The sequence below is a fragment of the Muscardinus avellanarius genome (assembly GCF_963383645.1).
Source record: "Muscardinus avellanarius genome assembly, chromosome: 19".
Lineage (NCBI taxonomy): Eukaryota > Metazoa > Chordata > Mammalia > Rodentia > Gliridae > Muscardinus > Muscardinus avellanarius.
Window position 1 is genome coordinate 38,212,364 of NC_137805.1, and position 21,658 is coordinate 38,234,021.

General features: G+C 38.7%; 1 protein-coding gene across 4 annotated transcripts in view; it reads right to left on the reverse strand.

Moving 5' to 3' along the window:
• Nucleotides 1-21,658, reverse strand: part of TOP1 (DNA topoisomerase I) — a gene marked incomplete at both ends in the record, with an annotated part of 100,062 nt that overhangs the window by 29,062 nt on the left and 49,342 nt on the right. For 2 of the 4 annotated variants that reach the window (XM_080716145.1, XM_080716144.1), the window contains 5 exons: nt 1,745-1,860; nt 11,545-11,651; nt 15,495-15,570; nt 17,331-17,426; nt 21,420-21,475. In XM_080716145.1, the coding sequence (XP_080572271.1) occupies nt 1,745-1,860; nt 11,545-11,651; nt 15,495-15,570; nt 17,331-17,426; nt 21,420-21,475 (451 nt within the window). The remainder of the gene's footprint in view (nt 1-1,744; nt 1,861-11,544; nt 11,652-15,494; nt 15,571-17,330; nt 17,427-21,419; nt 21,476-21,658) is intronic. The other 2 variants (XM_080716146.1, XM_080716147.1) reach the window with 2 other exon arrangements.

Below are 21,658 nucleotides of genomic sequence, written 5' to 3' on the forward strand. Positions count from 1 at the left end.
GGCCTTTGCACTAGGGCTTTCTCAGTCTCTTGATAAGCCTAGATGAGGGCTATAGAATACCTGTTCCTTGTTTTTGCATATGGCCCAGAACACCTGGCACTTTTATAAGAAAGGCTCTTATCTTTCCATCAGAGCTTTGGCTTTACATCTGTGCCTTATAAGTCTTTAGGAATGACCCGGTGTGGGGGCTGAAGAACTCTGTCTAATGGTTTTTGGTTAACATGGGTCAAATTGTCTATCTGATATTAGTAACCATTTGCTTTTGAAATTATGGGGTCTTTTTATGTTGCCAACTCCCAAAGGTCAGGGATTAAGTCAGGAATACTATGTACTGCTGGGTCTTGGTGTCTGAACACAAATATATTCAATAAATACATCCTTTAGAAAAACAAACCTGGCTTCCCAAGTTTGGCACTTTCCTTATTTTCAGACCCAGTCTTTCAGTATAAACTACAGGGTGACTATCTTTTATACAAAATGCTTGCACCACACCAGTGTTCAGGATTTTAGCCCCTCCTTCAGATTTTGGAATATTTGAATATGTATAATGAGATATTTTGAGGATGGAACCCAAGTCCAAACACAAAACTAATATGCCTTAATGTAATTTTACGTAATATTTTAAATATTCTGGGGCATGAAAGGAAAGTTTCATTTTGTGGTATCATGTTGGTTTTCAAAAATTTTTGAGCCAGGTGTGGTGGCACACACTTGTAATCCCAGTACTTGGCAGGCTGTGACAGGAGGATTGCAGGTTAGCAGCCAGCCTCACAGCTACTTAGCTAGGCCCTCTGCAACTTAGTGAGATTCTGTTTCAAAATAAAGAATAAAAAATAGGACTGGTGGTGTAGCTCGGACATAGAATGCCCCTGGGTTCCACCCTTAGTACCTCATAAAAAAAAAATAATTGAAGCATCTAAATTTTGATTTTGAGAGTATGGTATCTAGATCTGTGCCCCCGCGCCACTGCTGTTGGGCAGAAAGATGCACCAGAATTCTCAGAGTGTTGGCCACTTTTGCTCCTCAGAAGTTTTCATGTCTCATGTTTCTAGTGTGTCTCAAACCTAGGGAAACTGGTGCTTAGTTCTGAAGCACCGATCCATATTTACTACGGTGGACTTAAGGAACAATACTACAGCCATCTCTGGATGGACTTCTTAAAATAAGGAAATGACCTTAACATTACCATCTACATACTGCTACGGTGTTGACGGAACGCATGTCAAAGGCTACTGCTGACTACTACTCTCAAATCTATCAACCTAAGGATAGAAAAACTGATGATAATTAATAGATAATTCTAATTATAAGGGTTCTAAAAGACTCAGTGAGTCAGATTCCACCAGCCCTATCCAGAGGTTGATAGCAGACAAATTAATCCTCAACCAAATATTATTAATAGGGATAAGCAGCTTGTTGGCTTGCATTATTATCAATAAAACAAAATTCCACCATTCAAGTGAAGCTTTTCTAACAACTCCATTACAGAGAGTAGCTCCCTGGAAATGAAGTTCAGATTAAAAAACCTTCAGCTTGTGGGCCATGGGCTATGAACCACATTAACTTTTTCAGCTGCAAATGGGCCTTTAAGAATTATGTAAACCCTTGATGCCCCTTTCCTGAAACCATGCAGTAACAATAAAACAAGATCATGCAGCATGGGACTCTTCTTCATTTACTACCCCTGAGTAGAAGCAGACTCCTTTTTCTTAGCCAAGAATCAGACAACTTTGGAATAACTCACCGTCATAGTGAAACTTGACACTCTCCGGAAGAGGCTCATATGGTGGTGCAAACACAGGACCCTTGTGTTCTAGGAATTTCCACTTGATGCCTTCGGGATAGCGTTCTTCTTCCCACCTTTCAAAGACAAGGCATAACTTCACTTAGTGATCACCTTACCTAACACAGAAATCACCAACTATTAAATGCCACGATAACTATCTGCCCAACTGACTGGTATTCTTCCAAGACGTGAATCAAAGTATTATCTTTCAACCTGAAAACAGCCAGCAGTTACAAGGAAGATGAATACTCAGGTGAATGGAGGAAAATACATTTCAAGAGTTCAGTTAAAAGAAAGCAGGTTTCAGCTGGGTGTGGCGGCACACACTTATAATTCCAGCATTTGGGAAGCTGAGACAGGAGGATCACCATCCATGGACAGCCTCAGCTATTTAGTGAGACCATATTTCAAAATAAAGAATAAAGCTGGGCATGGTGGCGCACGCTTGTAATCCCAGCGCTTGGGAGGCGGAGACAGGAGAATCGCGCAGGTTCGAAGCCAGCGCAGCTGGCTTAAGAGACCCTTTTTCCAAATTTTAAAAAGTATGAAAATAGGTCTGGGAGTGTAGCCTGGAAGTAGAAGGGTTTCCAGGAACCCCAGTGCAAAAAAAAAAAAAAAAAAAAAAAAAAAAAGAATAAAAATTAGGGCTGGGGTAGTAGAATGCCCCTGGGTGGTTGTTTTTCCATTCCCAGTACCACCAAGGAAAAAAAAAAAGGTAGCAGATATTAAGGATCATCACTCAAGGACTTCAGCAACAAATGGAGAACTATAGAAATGCAAAGAGTTGTTACACCAAAGTGCTGTAACAGTGTAGCAATATGGTATACATGACAAAGTTATTATTTATGTTGTTGATATATATAGCAAAAAGCCTCCCAGTGGGGATGCCAAATAAAGTTATGGAAGAAAACACATACAAGAAAGTACATAATGTAACAAAAAGAGCAAAAGCAGTAACAGTCCAACTGGGGTGCATTAAATTTAAGTTTATGGGTTACCCAGAACTATCTAGCAGACCCTTACAAATCAATCTAAAAACTCAGGGAAACAAGTTTCTGGAACCTTTTTATTTAGAATAATACAATGGCCGGGTACGGTGGTGCACACCTGTAATCCCAGTACTTGGGAGGCTGAGACAAGAGGTTCATAGGTCCCTGGCCAGCCTCAGCTTCTTAGTGAGGCCCTCTGAAACTTAGTGAGAACCTGTTTCAAAATAAGGAATAAGGCCGGGTGTGGTGGCGCACGCCTCCCAAGTACTGGGATTATAAGTGTGTACCACAATGCTCAATCACATACCCTATTATTTCTATTAAGACTTTCCAAGTTCAATACTAGGATATTTGTTTTTGGTAATGCTAGGAATTGAACCCAGGGCATTATACATGCCAGGCAAGTAAGTGCCCCACCACCGAATCATATTCCCAAACCCTGAGGAGTTCAATTATGTTAAAAAAAATTCCTGAAAATTACACATATTAAGCCATGCTATGACACTAGTATAACTAGAAAACTAAATCAATATATTCAAGGTCATGTGCTTTTCAACAAGAGAGTGTAAGATCATTCAAGGGGTAAAAGACAGATTTTTCAAAACTTAGAATAATGAGATACAAGAGAACAATGCTGTGTACTTATCTTACACTAAATATAAACTCAAAATGAACTGAAGACCTAAATATAAGAATAGAAACCATAAAATCTTTAGAAGAAAATAAAAATTTCATTAACAATGGATTTGTCAATTTCTTGGACATGATACCAAGAGTAAGGATGACAAAAAGAATTAAGCTGATTACATCAAAATGTCAAAGTCCCTGCATCAAAGAACATATGCAAGAAAGTAAAATATAACCCAGGGAACAAAGAAAATTTTGAAGATCATGTATCTGGCAAAGGGTTAGCATCCAGAATATACACAGGACTCCTTGCCTGGCACAGTGGCATGTGCCTGCAGTCCTTGCTGTTTAGGAGGACGAGGCAAAACACTTGCTTAAGCTCAGGAATTTGAGGACAGCCGGGGCAACATAGGTAGACCTATTTTCTTGAAGAAAGAAACTCCTACAACTCAATGACAAAAGGAAATAAACAAGTAAAATATTGGCAAAGAACTTGTGAATAAACATTTCTCTAAAGAAGAAAGACATTAAATGAGTCATAAGGGCCTAAATAATGCTCAACATTGCTAATCATTAAGGAAAACACAAAATCATAAGGAAAGACCATTCTCATCTATTAGGATGGCAACAAAACAGAAAATAATTATTGTTATGTGGAATAATACTTATGTGGAGATATAGAAGGTGGAGAGGCTAGAACCATTAGGCCTTCTGATGGAAATGGTATAACTGTTATGAGAAAACAGTGGGTAGTTCCTTAGAAAATTAAATGTGGAATGAGGATATGACTTAGAAATTCTATTCCTAGGAATATACCCCTAAAAAACTGAACACAGGTGGTATGTGTGTTTTATACTGAGGATTGAATTTCAGGATATTCTACTGCTGAGTTATTATACCCCCAGCCCAAATTTTGTTTTTTATTTTGAAACAGGATCTAAGTCGCTGAGGCTATCCTTCCCCTCACCCTTAGGTTCTGAGGATTAAACAGAGGAGTGTTCTATCTCTGAGCTACACTGAGTACAGGGTCTTGCTAAATTGCCAAGGCTGTCCTCAAACCTAGGATCCTCCTGTCTCAGCTTCCCACGTACTGGGATTACAGGCATGCACAACCACAGTGGGTGCTTGACAATGTCCTTGAACTTAGTCTGCGATCCTTTTGCCTCAGCTTCCCAAGTGCTGAGATTACAGGTATACACGTCTCATCAAATACTTCTAGCACTATTTTCAACAGTCAAGGGTAGAAACAACCCACGTGTCCTTGAGCATATGAATGGATTAAAAAAATATGGGACATACACACATAACAGTGGATTATTTGGCCATGGAAAGAAGGAAATTATAATACATGCTGGATGACCCTTCATGATATTTTCTAAAGCAAAATAAACTAGTCAAAAATAAACGAATACTGTATGATTCCAATTATGAGATATACAGAATAGTCAGATTCATAGAGAGAAAACAGAGTTGTTATCAGGGGGCTAGAGCATGAGTAGAACCAGGAAATAGTGCTTAAAGAGTTCACAGATTTAGTTTTGCATGACAAAGGAGTTGCAGAGATAGTGGTAGTCCAGGTTGCACAACAATATAAAATACTCAATGCCAGTGAATTATACATTTAGAAAAAATTTAAATGGGCGTGGTGGGGCATACCTGTAATCTCAGTACTTGGTAGGCTGAGACAGGTTCGTGTCCAGCCTCAGCAACTTAGTAAGACCCTGTTTTAAAATAAAAAAAAAATGGGGTGGGGGGACCAAAATTTAAAAATAAAATAGGGCTGGGAGTACAGCTCCTAAATGTCCCTGGGTTCGATCTCCATTACCAAAATAAAATAAAATAAAATGATTAAAATGATAAATTTTGTGTTTTTAAATATATATTTAAATAAAAAATTAAAAACTAAAGATTTAAATAATTTTGGGCAGTAAAGATTTAATAAAATCTTAGAACTGGACGGAGCATTAAAGGTCTTTTATCATCAACCTATCTCTTCACAGATAAGAGGTTGGCAGTAGTGGATGACAAAGGAAGGCCTACATTCAGGAACTTGCCCAACTCCGGAGTGCATTGCTCTCCAAGTCAGAGAATATGCACATCCCACCCGTCCATGCATGTGAGAACATTTGCAAGGAGCCTATCTGTCATAGCAATCAAGAGTAAATGTGAATGGACTCAGAATGCCATGTTTCCCCTAATGAAGCTAGGACTGGCTCTGCTCTTCTCACTAACTTCAGTCTTTTTATTCTTTCCTTTTCTTTTTTGCAATACTAGAGATGAATCTCAGGGGCATTCTACCTACAAACTATATCCCCAGCCCTATCTTTTATTATTATTTGGAAACAGGGTCTTACTGAGTTGCAAAGGGCCTAAGTAGCTGAGGCGGTCTGCAAACTGCGATCCTCCTGTCTCAGCCTCCCGAATGCTGGAATTACAAATGTGCACCACCATGCCCAGCCTACAGTTTCTAAAGTAAAACTCTAAAAAAAAAAAAAAAAAAAAAAAAAACTGTTTTTACGATTCCGCTGACTTCAACATGGTTTATCCTAAGGACCTACAGCAACTTCTTTACCACTGCAAATAAAGAGAGTCAGTGAATTACTGAACATTAAGCTTCAAATAAAATCAGTGTTGGCCTTTTAGACCCTCTTATAGATGTTTATTCTTCCCCCCAAATTAAGAAGACCATGTACTTAGACATCAAAATGCCTTCTTTATTGTGGTGCCTTGGCTTATAAATTCAAGTTAAGTAGCAAGGCTATAATAAAATTTGCCTGAAAAGGGAAAGGTGGAGGAAAGCTAGACATGTATGTAATTCAGAAAAGTAAATTCCACATGCTTTTTGAAATTAAGTTCCCTTGGAGCTAAAAAGCACCTCATAGCACACTGTAACAGTCCTATAATTTAAAAAAATTCCAAAACTACAAGTCACATATTATAGCTTTCTGGAATTAAGGGAAGTTTCCCTGATTTGAGGAGAGTATCAGTAATCCATATTTTTTAAATTTCTTATTATCATTTATGGTATTCATGAACCTTGATCTTTCAACACTAATTCTTCACAACATTATATTCCCAACTTACATCTTCTCGTTCCTGAGAGCCTCAAACTTCACCAATAGTCACACCTAACAAAAGCAATACACTCCCCTACTTTCTAGGTGTTTTTGTGAAGAATCAGCTGCTTAGAATTAAACTGGGCCTTAGGTTTCAACAGGTCAGTCCTGACACAAAAGCAAACTTAACCCAACACAGAGCTGAAACCCTATATGGATACAACAAGTAACAATTAAAACCTGGGTCCATCTGGGTTAAACAGATTTTCATGGATGAATTTAGACATACTGCCACCACATCTAATGTTTTTATGGGGAAAATGTGATAAAGCAGGGATACAAGTTTCAGAGTACATAGTTTTGGTCAATAAGACCACATATCTATAGATTTCAGAGGAAGGAAAAAAAAACTTGCACATTTGTCAAGCTGGTACCATGTATAATCCTTTCAGTGGAAGAGGAAGAAGAATAAAACAAAATGAGAGTATATGCCATTTAAGTTCTCCAACTAGGCCACTGGGGAAGAAAATGAAGACTTCAGAGCACCACAGGCAGTCTCTACCTATCAGCCAGGCATTATGCTTAGAAAGAATCTGCAAAGTTCAGCAATTAGACTTTAGAAAAGCATGCATTAGACGCTGTAGCAAAGAGCTGCTCATTCCCAAACCAAACATTTTTAAAGTTTAACCAGATCCCCTTTAAGTCAAAACTAGAATATAGCCGGGCGTGGTGGCGCACGCTTGTAATCCCCGTGCTTGGGAGGCAGAGACAGGAGGATCGCACAGGTTCGAAGCCAGCCGCGCGCGCTGGCTTAGGAGACCTGTAAAAAATAGGTCTGGGAGTGTAGCCCGGAGGTAGAAGGGCTTCCAGGAACCCCAGTACCACCAAATCAAAAAACAAAACAAAACAAAAACAAAAACAAACAAACAAAAAAAAAACTAGAATATAAACCAGAGTCATCTTTCAGAAAACAACACTCTATGTTATTATTTCAACCACAAAGGCAAAGTTAGATTACTAATCCTTTAAGGTCACCTAATTCTACACACACACACAAGGCTGGGCTAGGGTAAGACTCTATCTGCTTTGGGCATAAGAGCAAAAGCTCTAAAAGAAGAGAGACAGCAGGAAGCCCCTATGACAAAGAAACCCAACAAACACTTAGCACTTACCACAGATCCCTGAGAGATGTAACAGATTGATGAATTGCTAACTCACCATTCTCATGACTCCAGTAATCTCTAATTTACACAGCCACTTTATTTTATGGCACTGGGGGTCAAATCCAAGGGTATTCTACTTTTGAGGTACACTTCCTACCCTTTTCCTATTTTGAAACAAGTCGCACTAAGTTGCTGAGGCTGGCCAAACTTTGATCCTCTCGTCTCAGCCTCCCAAGTACTGAGATTATAGGCCTGCCCCAGGGGACCTGGCACTTTATTTTTAAAAATTGTTTGTTTAAAAGCACTTTGCTAGCCAGGCCTGGTAGTGCTATGCCAGTACCTGAGAGGCTGAGACAGGAGGATGCAGGTTCGAGGCCAGCCTCAGCTACTTAGTGAGGTCCTCTGCAACTTACTGAGACTTGTTTTCAAAATAAAGAATACAAAATCGGGCTAAGGGTGTGTCTCAGAGGTATAATGCCCCTGGGGTTCAATCCCCAGCACCACACAAACACAAAATTAAATTAAAAAAAAACGCAAAAAAATACTTTGCTTCAAACAAAAGGAGGGAGCGGGAAGGGAATGGGGTAGAAAGTAAGGAAGGGCTAAATGAGTAATGTGTGCATGTATACCATTTTGTAACCCATTAAGATATATGACAGTGCACCATTACGGTGCATGCTTGTAAGTATACCATTTTGTAACCCATTAAGATATACGACAATGCACCATTACGGTACATGCTTGTAATCCCAGCATTCGGGAGGCAGAGACCAGAGGATCGTGGTTTGCCAACAGCCTCAGCTACTTAGTGAGGCACTTTGCAATTCAGTGAGACTGTTTCAAAAATCAAAGAACTAAAAAATACGGCTGGGGTTGTAGCTCGGAGATAGAATGCCCCTTGGTTCCATCCCCAGTACCACACGCACACAAAATAGTTTTATTAAAGATCATAAAAATCTTTCACTACTCTATGAATAAACTCTGAGAAAGAACACTAAAAACATTTCACTGATTTCAAAGAAAAAATGAAATAAAAAACAAGGAAAATAAAACCACATGTTCTTTGCTGTATAACTCTGAACTGTGGAAAGACCCTTCCCTTCTAACTCCAAGGTGTCACATCAACATGCCAGGCACTGTGTAACCACATCTCTGCTCTACTGCTCCCAGCCACCTCCATGGGCATTACTCTCTCTCTTTCCTCAGAGGTGCAGGGACATCACTATTCTAAATTGATAGCAGAGAGTAAATATGTACAAACAAATGAGTCTGGAAGCCACTGTAAATAGATTACCTCAAAGCTGGAAAGAAAAATAAAATGAATAGAAGTAAATCAAACTTTGTTTTTTTTTTTGTGTGTGGTACTGGGGGACGAACCCAGGGAATGCATTCTACCTATGAGTTATATCACCAGCCCTATTTTTTATTATTATTATTATTATTATTATTATTATTATTATTATTATTATTGTTATTATCATTAGTGGTGGTACTGGGGTTCCTTAAAGCCCTTCTACCTCCGGGCTGCACTCCCAGACCTATTTTATATTTTTATTTGGAAACAGGATCTCTTAAACCAGCGCAGCTGGCTTCGAACCTGCGTGATCCTCCTGTCTCCGCCTCCCAAGCGTGCGCCACCATCCCCGGCCCCTATTTTATTTCTGAAACAGGGTCTCATTGCGTTGATGAGCATCTCATTATCCATACACACTGAGGCTTGAACTTGAACCTGTGATCCTACTGTCTCAACCTCCCAAGTACTGAGATTACAGGTGTGTGCCATCACGCCTGGCTCAAAAACTTTCAATTTTAATACAAATCATGAATTACTGCTATAGTAGTTAAATGATACAAAATTCTAAGAAAATAGCATTAAAATATGTGCCTAACACCAGGTGTGGGGGCACACACTTGTAATCCCAGTATTTGGGAGGCTGAGACAGGAGGATCATGAATTGAAGACAGCCTCAACTACTTAGTGAGGCCCTTTGCAACTCAGTGAGACCCTGCTTCAAAAAATAAAGAATAAATAATAGGGCTGGGGGTGTCGCTGGGAGGTAGAATGCCCTGGAGTTCCACCCCCAGTACCACCACCACCACCACCACCAAAAAAAAAAAAAAAAAAAAAAAAAGCCGGGCGTGGTGCCGCACGCTTGTAATCCCCGCGCTTGGGAGGCGGAGACAGGAGGATTGCGCAGGTTCGAAGCCAGCCACGCTGGCTTTAAGAGACCCTGTTTCCAAATAAAAATATAAAATAGGTTTGGGAGTGTAGCCCTAAGGTAGAAGGGCTTCTAGGAACCTCAGTACCACCAAAAAAATAAATAAATAAAATAAAAATAAAAAAAGCGTCTATTTCAAAATTCTGAAAGTAGAAAATAAAAGTCTCTCACCTGCCGGGCGTGGTGGCGCATGCTTATAATCCCTGCGCTTGGGAGGCTGAGACAGGAGGATCGCACAGGTTTGAAGCCAGCCTCAGCTACTTAGTGAGGCTCTCAGCAACTTAGTGAGACCCTATTTCTAATAAAATATAAAATAGGTCTGGGAGTATAGCCCGGAGGTAGAAAGCCTCTGGGTTCCACCCCCAGTGCCACTTAAAAAAAAAAAAAAAAAAAAGTCTCTCACCTAAGGACATCTTTCCAAAGTAACCTGTTACCACTAAATCGCCCTCCATAAAGACTTGGACTTCTTTATTCCACAGGGAAGGAGAATACCTGTTTCTCATACAACTTTAGATACTTTGACTTACTAATTTTCCCAATTTGAGACGTACTGAATAAAAAGATGCGTCATGTTAGTCTTCTTTGAATCTTTGGTGTTTTTTTTTTTTTTTGTGAAGTTACAATGCTTGTTAACAACTTGTTTTCTTTAATGAGCTGGCTATTCCTTTCATGTTTGTCTTAACAGAGCTTTTTTCACATTAGAAATATTAGCTTCTTGTATTACAAATATATCTCCTAAGGATACTTTCTTTTTCTTTTTGGTACTGGGGATGGAACCTAGAGGCACTCTATCTCCGAGTTATACCCTCATACCTTCAACCAATTCTATTTTTTATCTTGAAACAGTATTTTACTAAGTGCAGAGGGCCTTGCTAAACTGCTAGGGCTGGTTTTGAACCTATAATCCTCCTATCTCAGCCTCCCAAGTACTAGGATTACATGTGTGTGTCACCACACCCAGCTAGGATATTTTCTTAATGGCTTGAAGTTATCTGTTTGCTACATGAAAAATTTCAATTTTGATGTATGAGATTTATGGTTATTTCCTTATAGCTATTTATGTTTTGCTTCAAAAGAACAGTATATTCTATAGCTATATTAACATCTACCAGACTTTCCTTTGGAGGTCTCTTTTTTGTTGCTCTTGTTATATCAAGTAGGCATCTTCCCAACAGGCAGAACTCATTATTTCCTATCATTTTAAATTTATTTACAATACCCATTAGAGATTGTACCACCTTTTAAAAAGCTACAAAAAATATATCAAAATTTCTCACCATGAATAATAATTGTTTGAGAAGAGAGATATGCTTAACCTAATTTAAACATTAGGCATGTATACACGCATTAAGGTATCATACTATCTCATGAATATGTAAACTTTTTGTCTTTATGTATCAGTTAAAAATAAGTTTAAGTGAAATAAACAAATGCGCTTAAACTTTCTTCGTACATTATATGTCCATCTATACATACGCTATTTTTATAGTCCATTCTGTTCAATGGGTGGAATATAGTTTTGAGATTCAATAGGCTTACAGCTAAGCTAATGATATCACTAGAACCTGGAAAACATAATTCAGATGTTATTCTAGATTCTGAAGTACTTTTCCCAGTCTAATTAATTTTAATAACTAAAAACTCTTGCTTAATTAGGCTGTGCAAGAGGAGACCTGGCGTCTGAACCAGGTGCTGAGAGGTTACCATTTCCACTTCTGCTCCTCTTCTTTCTTCGGCTTCTTTTTCTTGTTATCTGGCTCAGGAACTTTTTTATCTTTATCTTTACTCTTGGGTTTTTTCAATTTACCATCCTACAAAAGAAATATAGTAAGAAAGCACTTAAATAAGAACTGAACATACTTCTGGAGATAGTTTGTGGGAAGAAAAACTATAAACATAAAATATTAAAACTGGACAGGATCTTATGTAAAATCCTCTACCTTGACAGATGAATACAAGTTTACTGGGACTTCATAATGGAGCATTATATCCTAAAATTCCCTGACAAATGACTACATAGAAAAGTAGTTTAAAACATTCATTCTGCAGGGGAAGAGACTGGAAAAGTGAATTGTTTTTTAACCTCAGGGGAATTAGAGAAAGCACTGTTACAGAAAGTAATCTCAGAGCTGGGCATGGTGGTACACGCTTGTAATCCTAGTACTTGGGAGGCTGAGACAGAAAGTTATGGGTTTGTGGCCAGCCTCAGCCACTAGTGAGACCCTGTTTCAAAATAAAGAATAAAAAATTGGGCTGGGAGGTGTGGCTCAGAGGTAGAATGCCACAGTACCACCAAATCCAAGGTACTACCAAAAAAAAAAAAAAAAAAAAAAAAAAAAAAAAAATCCCAGTGTATTTTCTACACATTCATTTTCCTTGCTTGTTTTTTTTTTTTTTTTAAATACTTATCTTTAAATCTCTTCAAATAGCTGGGCGTGGTGGTGCACACTTATAATCAGCCTTTGGGAGGCTGAGACAGGAGGATCACGGTTTGCTGACAGCCTCAGCTACTTAGTGAGGCCCTTTGCAACTCAGTGAGACCCTTTAAAATAAAGAATAAGCCAGGTGTGGTGGTGCACGCTTGTAATCCCTGCGCTTGGGAGGCAGAGATAGGAGGATCACACAGATTGGAAGCCAGCCTTGCTGGTTTAAATGACCCTGTTTCCAAATAAAAATGTAAAAAACAGGTGTCTGGGAGTGTAGCCCAGAGGTAGAAGGGTTTCCAGGAACCACAGCACCACCAAAAAAAAATAAAATAAAATAAAATAAAAAACGGCTGGTGGTGTCGCTCGGAGGTAGAATGCCCGAGTACTATCCCCAGTACTGCCAGGGGAAAAAAAATCATCTCTTCAAATATATTTTAAAAATAGATCCAAGAGACCATACATTAGGTATTTAATATTCATTGTGGAAGAAAATTCCAATTCCACAGGGAATATTTTCTATTGCTGCTGCTTGTACCCATTAACCACATGAAGTAATAGCCAAGTATTTGGGAGTCTAAAAATGAATGCCGACTTTTACAGTGCTATTTCTCTATGGCTCTTCTATGAACTGTAAGCATATATGAACACAATAAAAACAATCAAAAAAGCATTGTGGCACAATAAAAGCAATCAAACTGAATGAATGCCATTCACCAGTACAGGAAGATAAATTTTGAAACACATACACACCTAGACAAAAATATGACACTGAACAAGCAGAGGTCTCATTCAACAGAATCTGACTCTTTTGAAGAATGCTTTCTACCTATTCAATATAATGAGTTTTTACTCCAGTTTTATACCAATGAGAGTGGCTTAGAATCATCTTAAAATCAATTATAGAATAACAGCCTGACAGCTGGAAAGACAGTTTGATTTGACCTCTTGTGATTATGACCAATGAAACTTTAGCCAAAAAAAAAAAAAAAAAAAAAAAACCCGAGGTTCTTCCACTTAATCAAGGTCATATAGCTGTTACTGACCATGATGAGAATCAAAGTTTACCAAAAACAACAACAAACAAACAAAATACAAAACTAGAAAATGACTCATGGGAATGACTGGAATAAACTCTCTAGGACGACCTGACAGGATCAAAATAGGGATAAGCTCAAGGTCTATAAGCAAATCCCTTTTAGGGTAGAATAAAAGAAAGAGAAAGCTATAGTACCACACATATTTTTAAGTAGGCATAAATAATATAAAATATAAGTATGTGTGGGAGGAAAGGACACTAAAGGATCACTTTATTTAATCCAGACAGTATTTACTATTTAGGCTGAAATGTACTACAGGAAAACGGAAATTTTTTCAGTTAAGACATTCTCTAACAGCTTCTAAAAAGACAACAACTACTGGCTACACTGTATGTTTTTAAGCCTCAAATTGTGATAATCAGAAACTGAAAGATTTCACAATTCCCAGAAATGGAAAAAAGAAAAGCCGAGCTAGCAACTGAGGTTTAATGATGGATTCTGCCATCTGAGGAGACTGCCACAATAAGTATGTGTATTAATTCATAGAGCCTTTTAGGCTGTATTTCCTCTCTACAGTGAAAAGGCTGCTAAAGAGAATAAGAAGAAAAAAATAAGTCAACTAGTTTTTTTTCCAAATGGCTTGACAAACTCAGAAAAAAGGCATTATTTTGTATAAATGCCACACATGAAGAGCTCAAGTTTTAAATTTCTGTTTGCCTAGTCTGTACTGATTATCTAAATGAAAGTAGAGTGACTGGCTACAATAATAATTACTCAACATTTCACTCTCAATCCCCAAACTGGCTTTCATTACCTTGAACTTCTGCCAAGAACAGACTAATTACCAGGAACACTACAGTTTTCTAAATTCAGGACATGATTATCTCTCTTTAACTTATATAACTCATTAATATTTTTAATATGATCTCATTAAAGACTTTTCTTATCCCTCCTTGTGGAGTTAAAGGACCAGCAGTTATCCTAGGAGGAGGGTAACACAGTAGCTAATGGGCTGGCACTGGACTGAGACTGCATGAGGTCAAATTATGACTACCAAACGACCCAACCTATCTATTCCTCAGTTTCCACCTGTGCCAAATGGAGATAATAGTAGAATAATGATTAAGTGGAAATAAATATCATGTAACCCTAACATTAGTTGTGAATATTAATATTACCCTTACTACTAATATGATAAAGTATGCTCTTTAGCCTCACTGTCCTTACTATCATTATTTTTACTGCCTGTACTTCAAACTGTTCACTTCACACCTGTAAACCCATTCTTTCCACAATGGTAGCTAACCTCAAATGCAGCCTAAAAAAATTTTACAATGTCCTCCTCCTTCTCTTAGGAGAAGACAGTTGAGGATCTCTGTGAATTTCTCACATCTTTTCTTGAATCACTTGCTAACAACTTTTTAGTTCAAGAAATAAAAAATGTTAGAGGAACCATACTAATATATTTTAAATCTACCATAATCAAACAGAATCCTTTAAAAGTGCCTGAACTGAGCTGAAATTTTAAGGAAGGTTATAACTGAAAAGAAGAAATTAAGGAGAAAGGGCATGTATATTCCAGACAGAAGGAACAACATGTGTTACATAAAGCTCTGAAGCACAGAAGAATCTGGTATAAAAAAGAAACAAAAGAGGCCAGTGTGGCTGGAACAAGGTGAACTCAAGAAGAAATAAGGTACAAGATACAGGGCCAGACTGAGAGGAAGTATGGTGGAGCTTGGATTTCATCCTGTCTAAGCAGGCACTCCTTAAGGGACTTTAGAGATGGCTAATCAAGTGATGATCAGGCTCTGTGGTATAAGAGAGCACTAAAAAATTCTTATTTTCTTAAGGAAAATAAGCCAAACTGTGGTCTCTTTTCAACATTTCCTCTGTATATTTAAAGATGGCATAATTTCTGTAAATTAGCTGGCAGTATATGGCAGGAGACCCACGAAGACAAACAGTAAGAGTAGAATCACTGCTGACTATGGTTAAGATATTTTGGGAGCTCAGAAATATCTTAACACAAATAATGCTAGAGCTAACACGTGCATGTACTTTTCCCCCAAAATGTTACTACTACAATAAACCTATAAATTCCTAAAACTCATCTGCTTTCAGAAGTTATTTTATGGGAAAATCCCACTTTCAAATTTAATCCCCAGAAGGCTCAAGTCTCTTCACTAACCTCTTCTTCCTCAAGTTTTCGTTTCTTCTCCTTCTTAATATCTTCTGTTTTAATTTTCTTAGGTTTATAATCAGCACTAAAAAAGGGAACAAGAATATGTGATTAATGCAATCATGACTCAGAAGTTCTCTATCACAGGATTAGGACCTCCAAACTCTTGGAAGCCTCTGTGGCAGGCATGGCTGCTAGTATTCTTGGCGAGGCATTCTAATGGTCAAGTAGGAGGAGTAGAAGAAGTAAAGAAGGCCAGACCAAGGACAATAGTTATATCCCTATACAGAACAAAATAAACAATTCAAAGGCCTGGGAGTGAAAAAGGATGGTGGAATATATATAGAAACAGACGCCAAATGCATAGTGCAATGGCTACCACACAGTAATAACTTTCTGGAAAGAGGAAAGAAATTCTTTAATGAATAAATACAACTGTGAGTTTCTACTCCTTTTTCACGCATTTTCAACCATAAGTTGTTTATAAGTCCCTGGAACAAAATAAACTATAAAAATAAACACTTGAGAGGCTGAAACAAGAGGACTGAGGTTCGAAGACAGCCTCAGCTATTTAGCGAGGCCCTTTGCAACTCAGTGAGACCCTGTTTCCAAATTAAGAATAAAAAATAGAGCCGGGCGTGGTGGCACACACTTGTAATCCTTGGGCTTGGGAGGCTGAGACAGGAGGATTGCACAGGTTTGAAGCCAGCCTCAGCTACTCAGTGAGGCTCTCAGCAACTTAGTATGACCCTGTTTCCAAATAAAATATAAAATAGGTCTGGGAGTATAGCCCGAAGGGAGGCAGAAAGCCCCTGGGTTCCACTCCCAGTACCACCAAAAAATAAAAATAAATAAATAAAAGAATAAAAAAATAGCGCTGGGGGTGTAGCTCAGAGGTAGAATGCCCCTGGGTTCCATCCCCAGTACTAAAAGACTGAAACTAATGAAAAAAATTTAATTTCACTGACTGAATCTAAAAGAGGGTATATGGAAGCCTCAAATACATTTTTTAAGGGGTATTAAAGACGGAACCCAGGAGCATTCTACTCCTGAGCTACACTCCCAGCCCTATTTTATTTTTATTTTGAAATAGGGCTGCAGTAAGTTGCTGAGGGCTTCCCTGAGGTACTGGAGCTAGCCCTGAACTTGGAATCTTCCTGTCTCAGCCTCTCAAGGACTGGGACTATAGGCACCTGGCTTAAAATATCCTAAGTAAGAGTAAGAGCAATTTTATTACTTTTAAACAATGAAACTTCACTTAGAATATATCAAAAGGCAAAGACCCTGGAAAAATTTTCTTTATCTATGGTAGCAAGGTAATGAAAATGTGACTTAGCTCATTTAAATATCTTTCATCAATTCGCTATTATTTGAAATGTATGCAGTAAATATACATTGCATATGTACCTGTGTTTTACTAGGAATTAAACCCAGGGGCATTTTATCTCTGAGCTACATGCCCAGTATTTTTTCCCCATCTGAAACAGGGTCTCAACTACGTTGCTGTGCTGAGACTGGCCACAAACCCATAACCCTCTTGTCTCAGCTGCACAGGTCCTGGAACTACAGAAGTACACCACAACACCCAGCTGCTTTTTAATAAGAACATTCCATGTAAACCTTGGGTACACTAATAATTTGCTTAGGAAATCCTACTTCTCATAATTCGAAGAGGAATCAGTCACCCAGTCCACTTGTCATAAATTTCAATGAGTAAAAACCAATCAACCCACTTTCTCTGTATATCATAGACATACATTATATTTATCCTTTAAGCACTTTTCGTTTTCAAAAACAAAATTCAAACACCCCGCCCCCAAAGTCAAAGTATAAAGAAATACTCACTCATCCTCATCCCGAGGTCTCTTTAATGGCTTTATATCCTCTTTGGGAGAAGCAAAGTAGCCATCATCTTCTGGTTCATCCTTAATTCGTGGTGGGCTAATAAGAAAGAAGAAAGAAAAAAAAAGCTAATTACTAAGTGCTAGAACAACTACATTACATTAAATAATACAAAGCAAGCCAGATGTGGTGGCGCACACTTATAATCCCAGCATTTGGGAGGCTGAGACAGGAGGATAGTGGTTCATGGCCAGCCTCAGCTACTTTGTGAAACTCTTTGCAACTCAGTGAGACCCTGTTTCAAAATTAAAAAAAAAAAAAAAAAAAAAAGGGCTGGGGGTGTAGCTCAGAGGTAGAATGCCCTGGGTTCCATCCCCAGTACTGCAATAAATAAATAAAATAAAAATAAATAAATAAATAATACAAAGCAGGCACATAGCATCTAAGTGCAAAGAAACTAAGGTTAGAGTAACAATGTACTTAAAATAAAATACAACTTTTTTTTTGTTTTTTGTTTTGGTGGTACTAGGAACTGGACCCAGGGGAATTTTACTTCTGGACTACATCCTCAGCCCTGTTTTTTATTCTTTATTTTGAAACAGGGTCTAAGTTTCAGAGGGCCTCACTAAGTAGCTGAAACTGTCCAAGAATCCAGATCCTCCTGTATCAGCCTCTCAAGCACTGTGATTACAACTGTGCTCCACCACACCAGCTTCAAGATTTTTCATGAGCACTTTTTCTCATTTAATTCTCACAACAACCCTCTGAAGCAGTAAGTATTACTGTCCTCATTTTACAAATGAAGAGATAAGATTAGGAGACTCAGGAGCAGGATTCCTTACTATAAATCAGTATTCTTTTCTACTCTATCTTAGTTACCTTTTTTTTAGCAAGATCAACACTAAGGCAAATCTTAAAAAAAATAATTATGCAGCCGGACCTGGTGGCACAAGCTTGTAATCCCCGCACTTGGGAGGCGGAGACAGGAGGATCATGCAAATCCGAAGCCAGCCTTGGTGGCTTAAGAGACCCTGTTTCCAAATAAAATATAAAATAGGTCTGGGAGTGTAGTCTGGAGAAGGGTTCCATCCTCATACCACCACCACCAAAAAATAAAATAAAATAAAAAAAATAATAATAATTATGCAAAAGACCCACTATGTATCTGACCCCACAAAAGATGTGAACTGACAGGGAGTGGGGGAGGTAAGAGAGGATGCTGAGTAAGTTTTTTTTTTCTTGAAAAGATGACAGAAAGCCAGTAAATAAATCTTCATTAGACATTAAACCAAAAAGGAAAAGGCATAAGTTTAAAAAGAAAGAGTGAATCCAGCACTCAGTGTCCCTGGCCCCACACATCACTTGAAATTGTTACTGCCCTAATTCAGTTTAGGGAATAACCTCCCTACATGAAGCTGCCAATCTATGAAGGGGGAGGAGGGTCTAAGCAATAAGTATCTAGTCTCAGCTGCAAAGTACATTCAAGAGGCTAATATAAGCTGGGCATGGTGTCGCAGGCTTGTAACCTCAGCATTCCGGAGGCTAAGACAGGAGGATCTCGGTTCAAGGAGAGCCTCAGCTCTTAGTGAGGCCCTTTGCAACTCAGTGAGACCCGGTTCAAAATAAAGAATAAAAAATAGGGCTGTGGTGTAGCTCAGAGGCAGAATAAAAACAAACAAACAAACAAACAAAAAAACAGGATAATGTATCTCCACTCTTTCCCCACCAAAGCATATGGAAACCCTTTGCTTATGATAGAATCTGAAGTATAAAGGCTAACTCTTCTTATTTTAACACAATCCCAGAGCACCAACATCTATAGCTATTTTCCAACCCATCCCCAATCACTGACAAAGCCCTGAGAGTCCATAAGGAAAGAAACATTGCCATTACCATTTAGCTAAGTAAACACCATATCCTAGGATGGTCACAGATGAAGTTAAAACCATGTGGAAAGGATTTCTTGCTCTGAAGAAATCCTAAAAACAATTAGGCAGAAAACTACATTCTAGTGAAGTACCTGGATTCTCTATAGACACAAAGGGTAGCAAGAAGTCCAGCAAAGTGAAAAGATCAATTCCTTGAAGAGAGTATTTCAACCTCCTAACTCAGCCTGAAAATGAACCCAGGCTATATACTTAATCCAAAGAATCTATTCATAGTTTAGGAAAAATCCCAGGAAGTCTCTTGGCAGAGATTAGCCACCTTGTGCCTAAGTCACTTTATCTAGGAAATCAAAATTCCTAAAGTTTAGGCCGGGCGTGGTGGCACACACTTGTAATCCCAGCATTTGGGAGGCTGGAGGATCACGGTTCACAGACAGCCTCAGCTACTTAGTGAGGCCCTCTGCAACTCTGTGAGATCCGGTTTCAAAATAAAGAATAAACAATAGGGCAGAGGGTGTAGCTCAGAGGTCAAGTGCCCCTGGGTTCCATTCCCAGACCCCCCCCCGGGGGGGGACCTGTCAAAAAAAAAAAAATCCTAAGGTTGCTTGCAGTTTCAATGCTTTCTAAATTTTACTATTCTGAATTCCTAGAACAGTTACAAATCAAGCCCGAAGAGGGCACCTGGTTATTTATCTCGAAAGGACATGGAGTGTATAATACAATTTTTAAAAACTTACCAAACAAAACTCAAAGCTCAGAGTCTCAAGGGCACAAAATTCTTTACATTTTCTTTTCTTTTTTTCTTTTGCAGTACTGAGGATTAAATCTGAGGTATTATACCTCTGAGCTACACCCCTTTGAAAGCAGGCTCTGCCTAGGCTGCTGAGTCTCAGTACATTGCTGAGGCTGTCCTCAATCCTCCTGTCTCAAGCCTCCGAAATACTGAAATAACAGGTGTGTACTACCATGCCTAGCTTCTTAAAAGACTTTTTGTCCTTGTCAATAATTCAAAAACTTCCAATAATTCAAAAACTTCCAATAATTCCTAATAAATACACTGTTGTTTGGTGGAGGGAATGAGGATATATGATCATAAGTCTAGTGTTTTAAAGCTAGGAGACGTTGGGCTTATTTTAGGGATTGAGGGTGATGAAGAAAACAGAATAAGGGCAAAAACAGGGACTTCTAGATTGTATAGAAAATAGACAACATATTTTTCTTTCTTTTTTTACTCTACCTAGCTACAATTCTTTATTTTTGAAACAGGGTCTCACTAAGTTGCAGGAGGCCTCATTAAGTAGCCGAGGCTGTCCGCCAACGGCGAACCTCCTGTCTCAACCTCCCAAGTACTGAGATTACAGCCCTGCTACCATGCCTGGCGAGCCCTTTTGAGACAGGGTCTCACTATGTTGCCCATGCTGCACTTGCACTTGCGATCCTCTTGCCTCTGCCTCGCAAGTAGTAGGGATTATAGGTATGCACCACAACACTCAGCGAGGTAACACATTTCTATCCAAATTGACATCCACACCTAAAATGTACATCAAGTAAAATTCTATACAAAAGCCACACAACATTACTAAGGAGAAATTTAGAATAGGTGGTTTTCCAGGAAGCTCCATAATTACCACCAAGGAGGCTCTTCTTAGAGTGATGAAAATATTCTGGATCCAAACATTGAGAAGGCTGCCTTGTGAATATACTAAAAGCTAATAAACTATACACTTAAAAAGGCTAGTTTTAATAGTCTGAACGTTATATATATATTGAACCCAGGGGCATTACACCTCTGAGATACACCCCCATCCCTATTTTATTCTTTATTTTGAAACAGAGTCTCACCAAGTTGTAAAGGGCCTAAGTAGCTGTGACTGGCTGTGAACCTGCAATCCTCCTGTCTTAGCCTCCCAAGTATTGGGATTATAAGTGTGAATCACCACACCTGGCTCATATATAAAATTTTTAAATCTTCCCGTCAACCTCCATTCAAAATAACCTTACAGAAAATGTGTTGTTCAGTCTCATTAACTATTATGCTGGAAGTATCCACATTGACTTAGACCAAGTGCTTTCACTGCTAACTTCCTGGGAACCATCCAAGTGGCCAGGTCAATTTCTTCTGTGTAAGCCTGGATGGCAGCACCACATGGACAGCTTGCCTGCTGGGCACCTTGAGAAGGAAGCCATCACAACAGAGGAATCTTACCTTGAGAAGCCATTTTCCTTCTCCTTCTTTATTTTTGCATCACCAGAGGCTCTAATCTGAAAGGGAAAAAAGAGCGACCGTTTAGTACTATAAAAGAACTAAATCTGAAAAATACTCTTAGCATCATCTCTTGGGACACCTTGATCCTTGGCTGCCTCTTCTTGCCAGTAAAACTGAATGGGTAAATGAAAGGTCTTGACATGTCCCAAGCCTTTTTTTGAAAAGCCTGGGTGAAATTG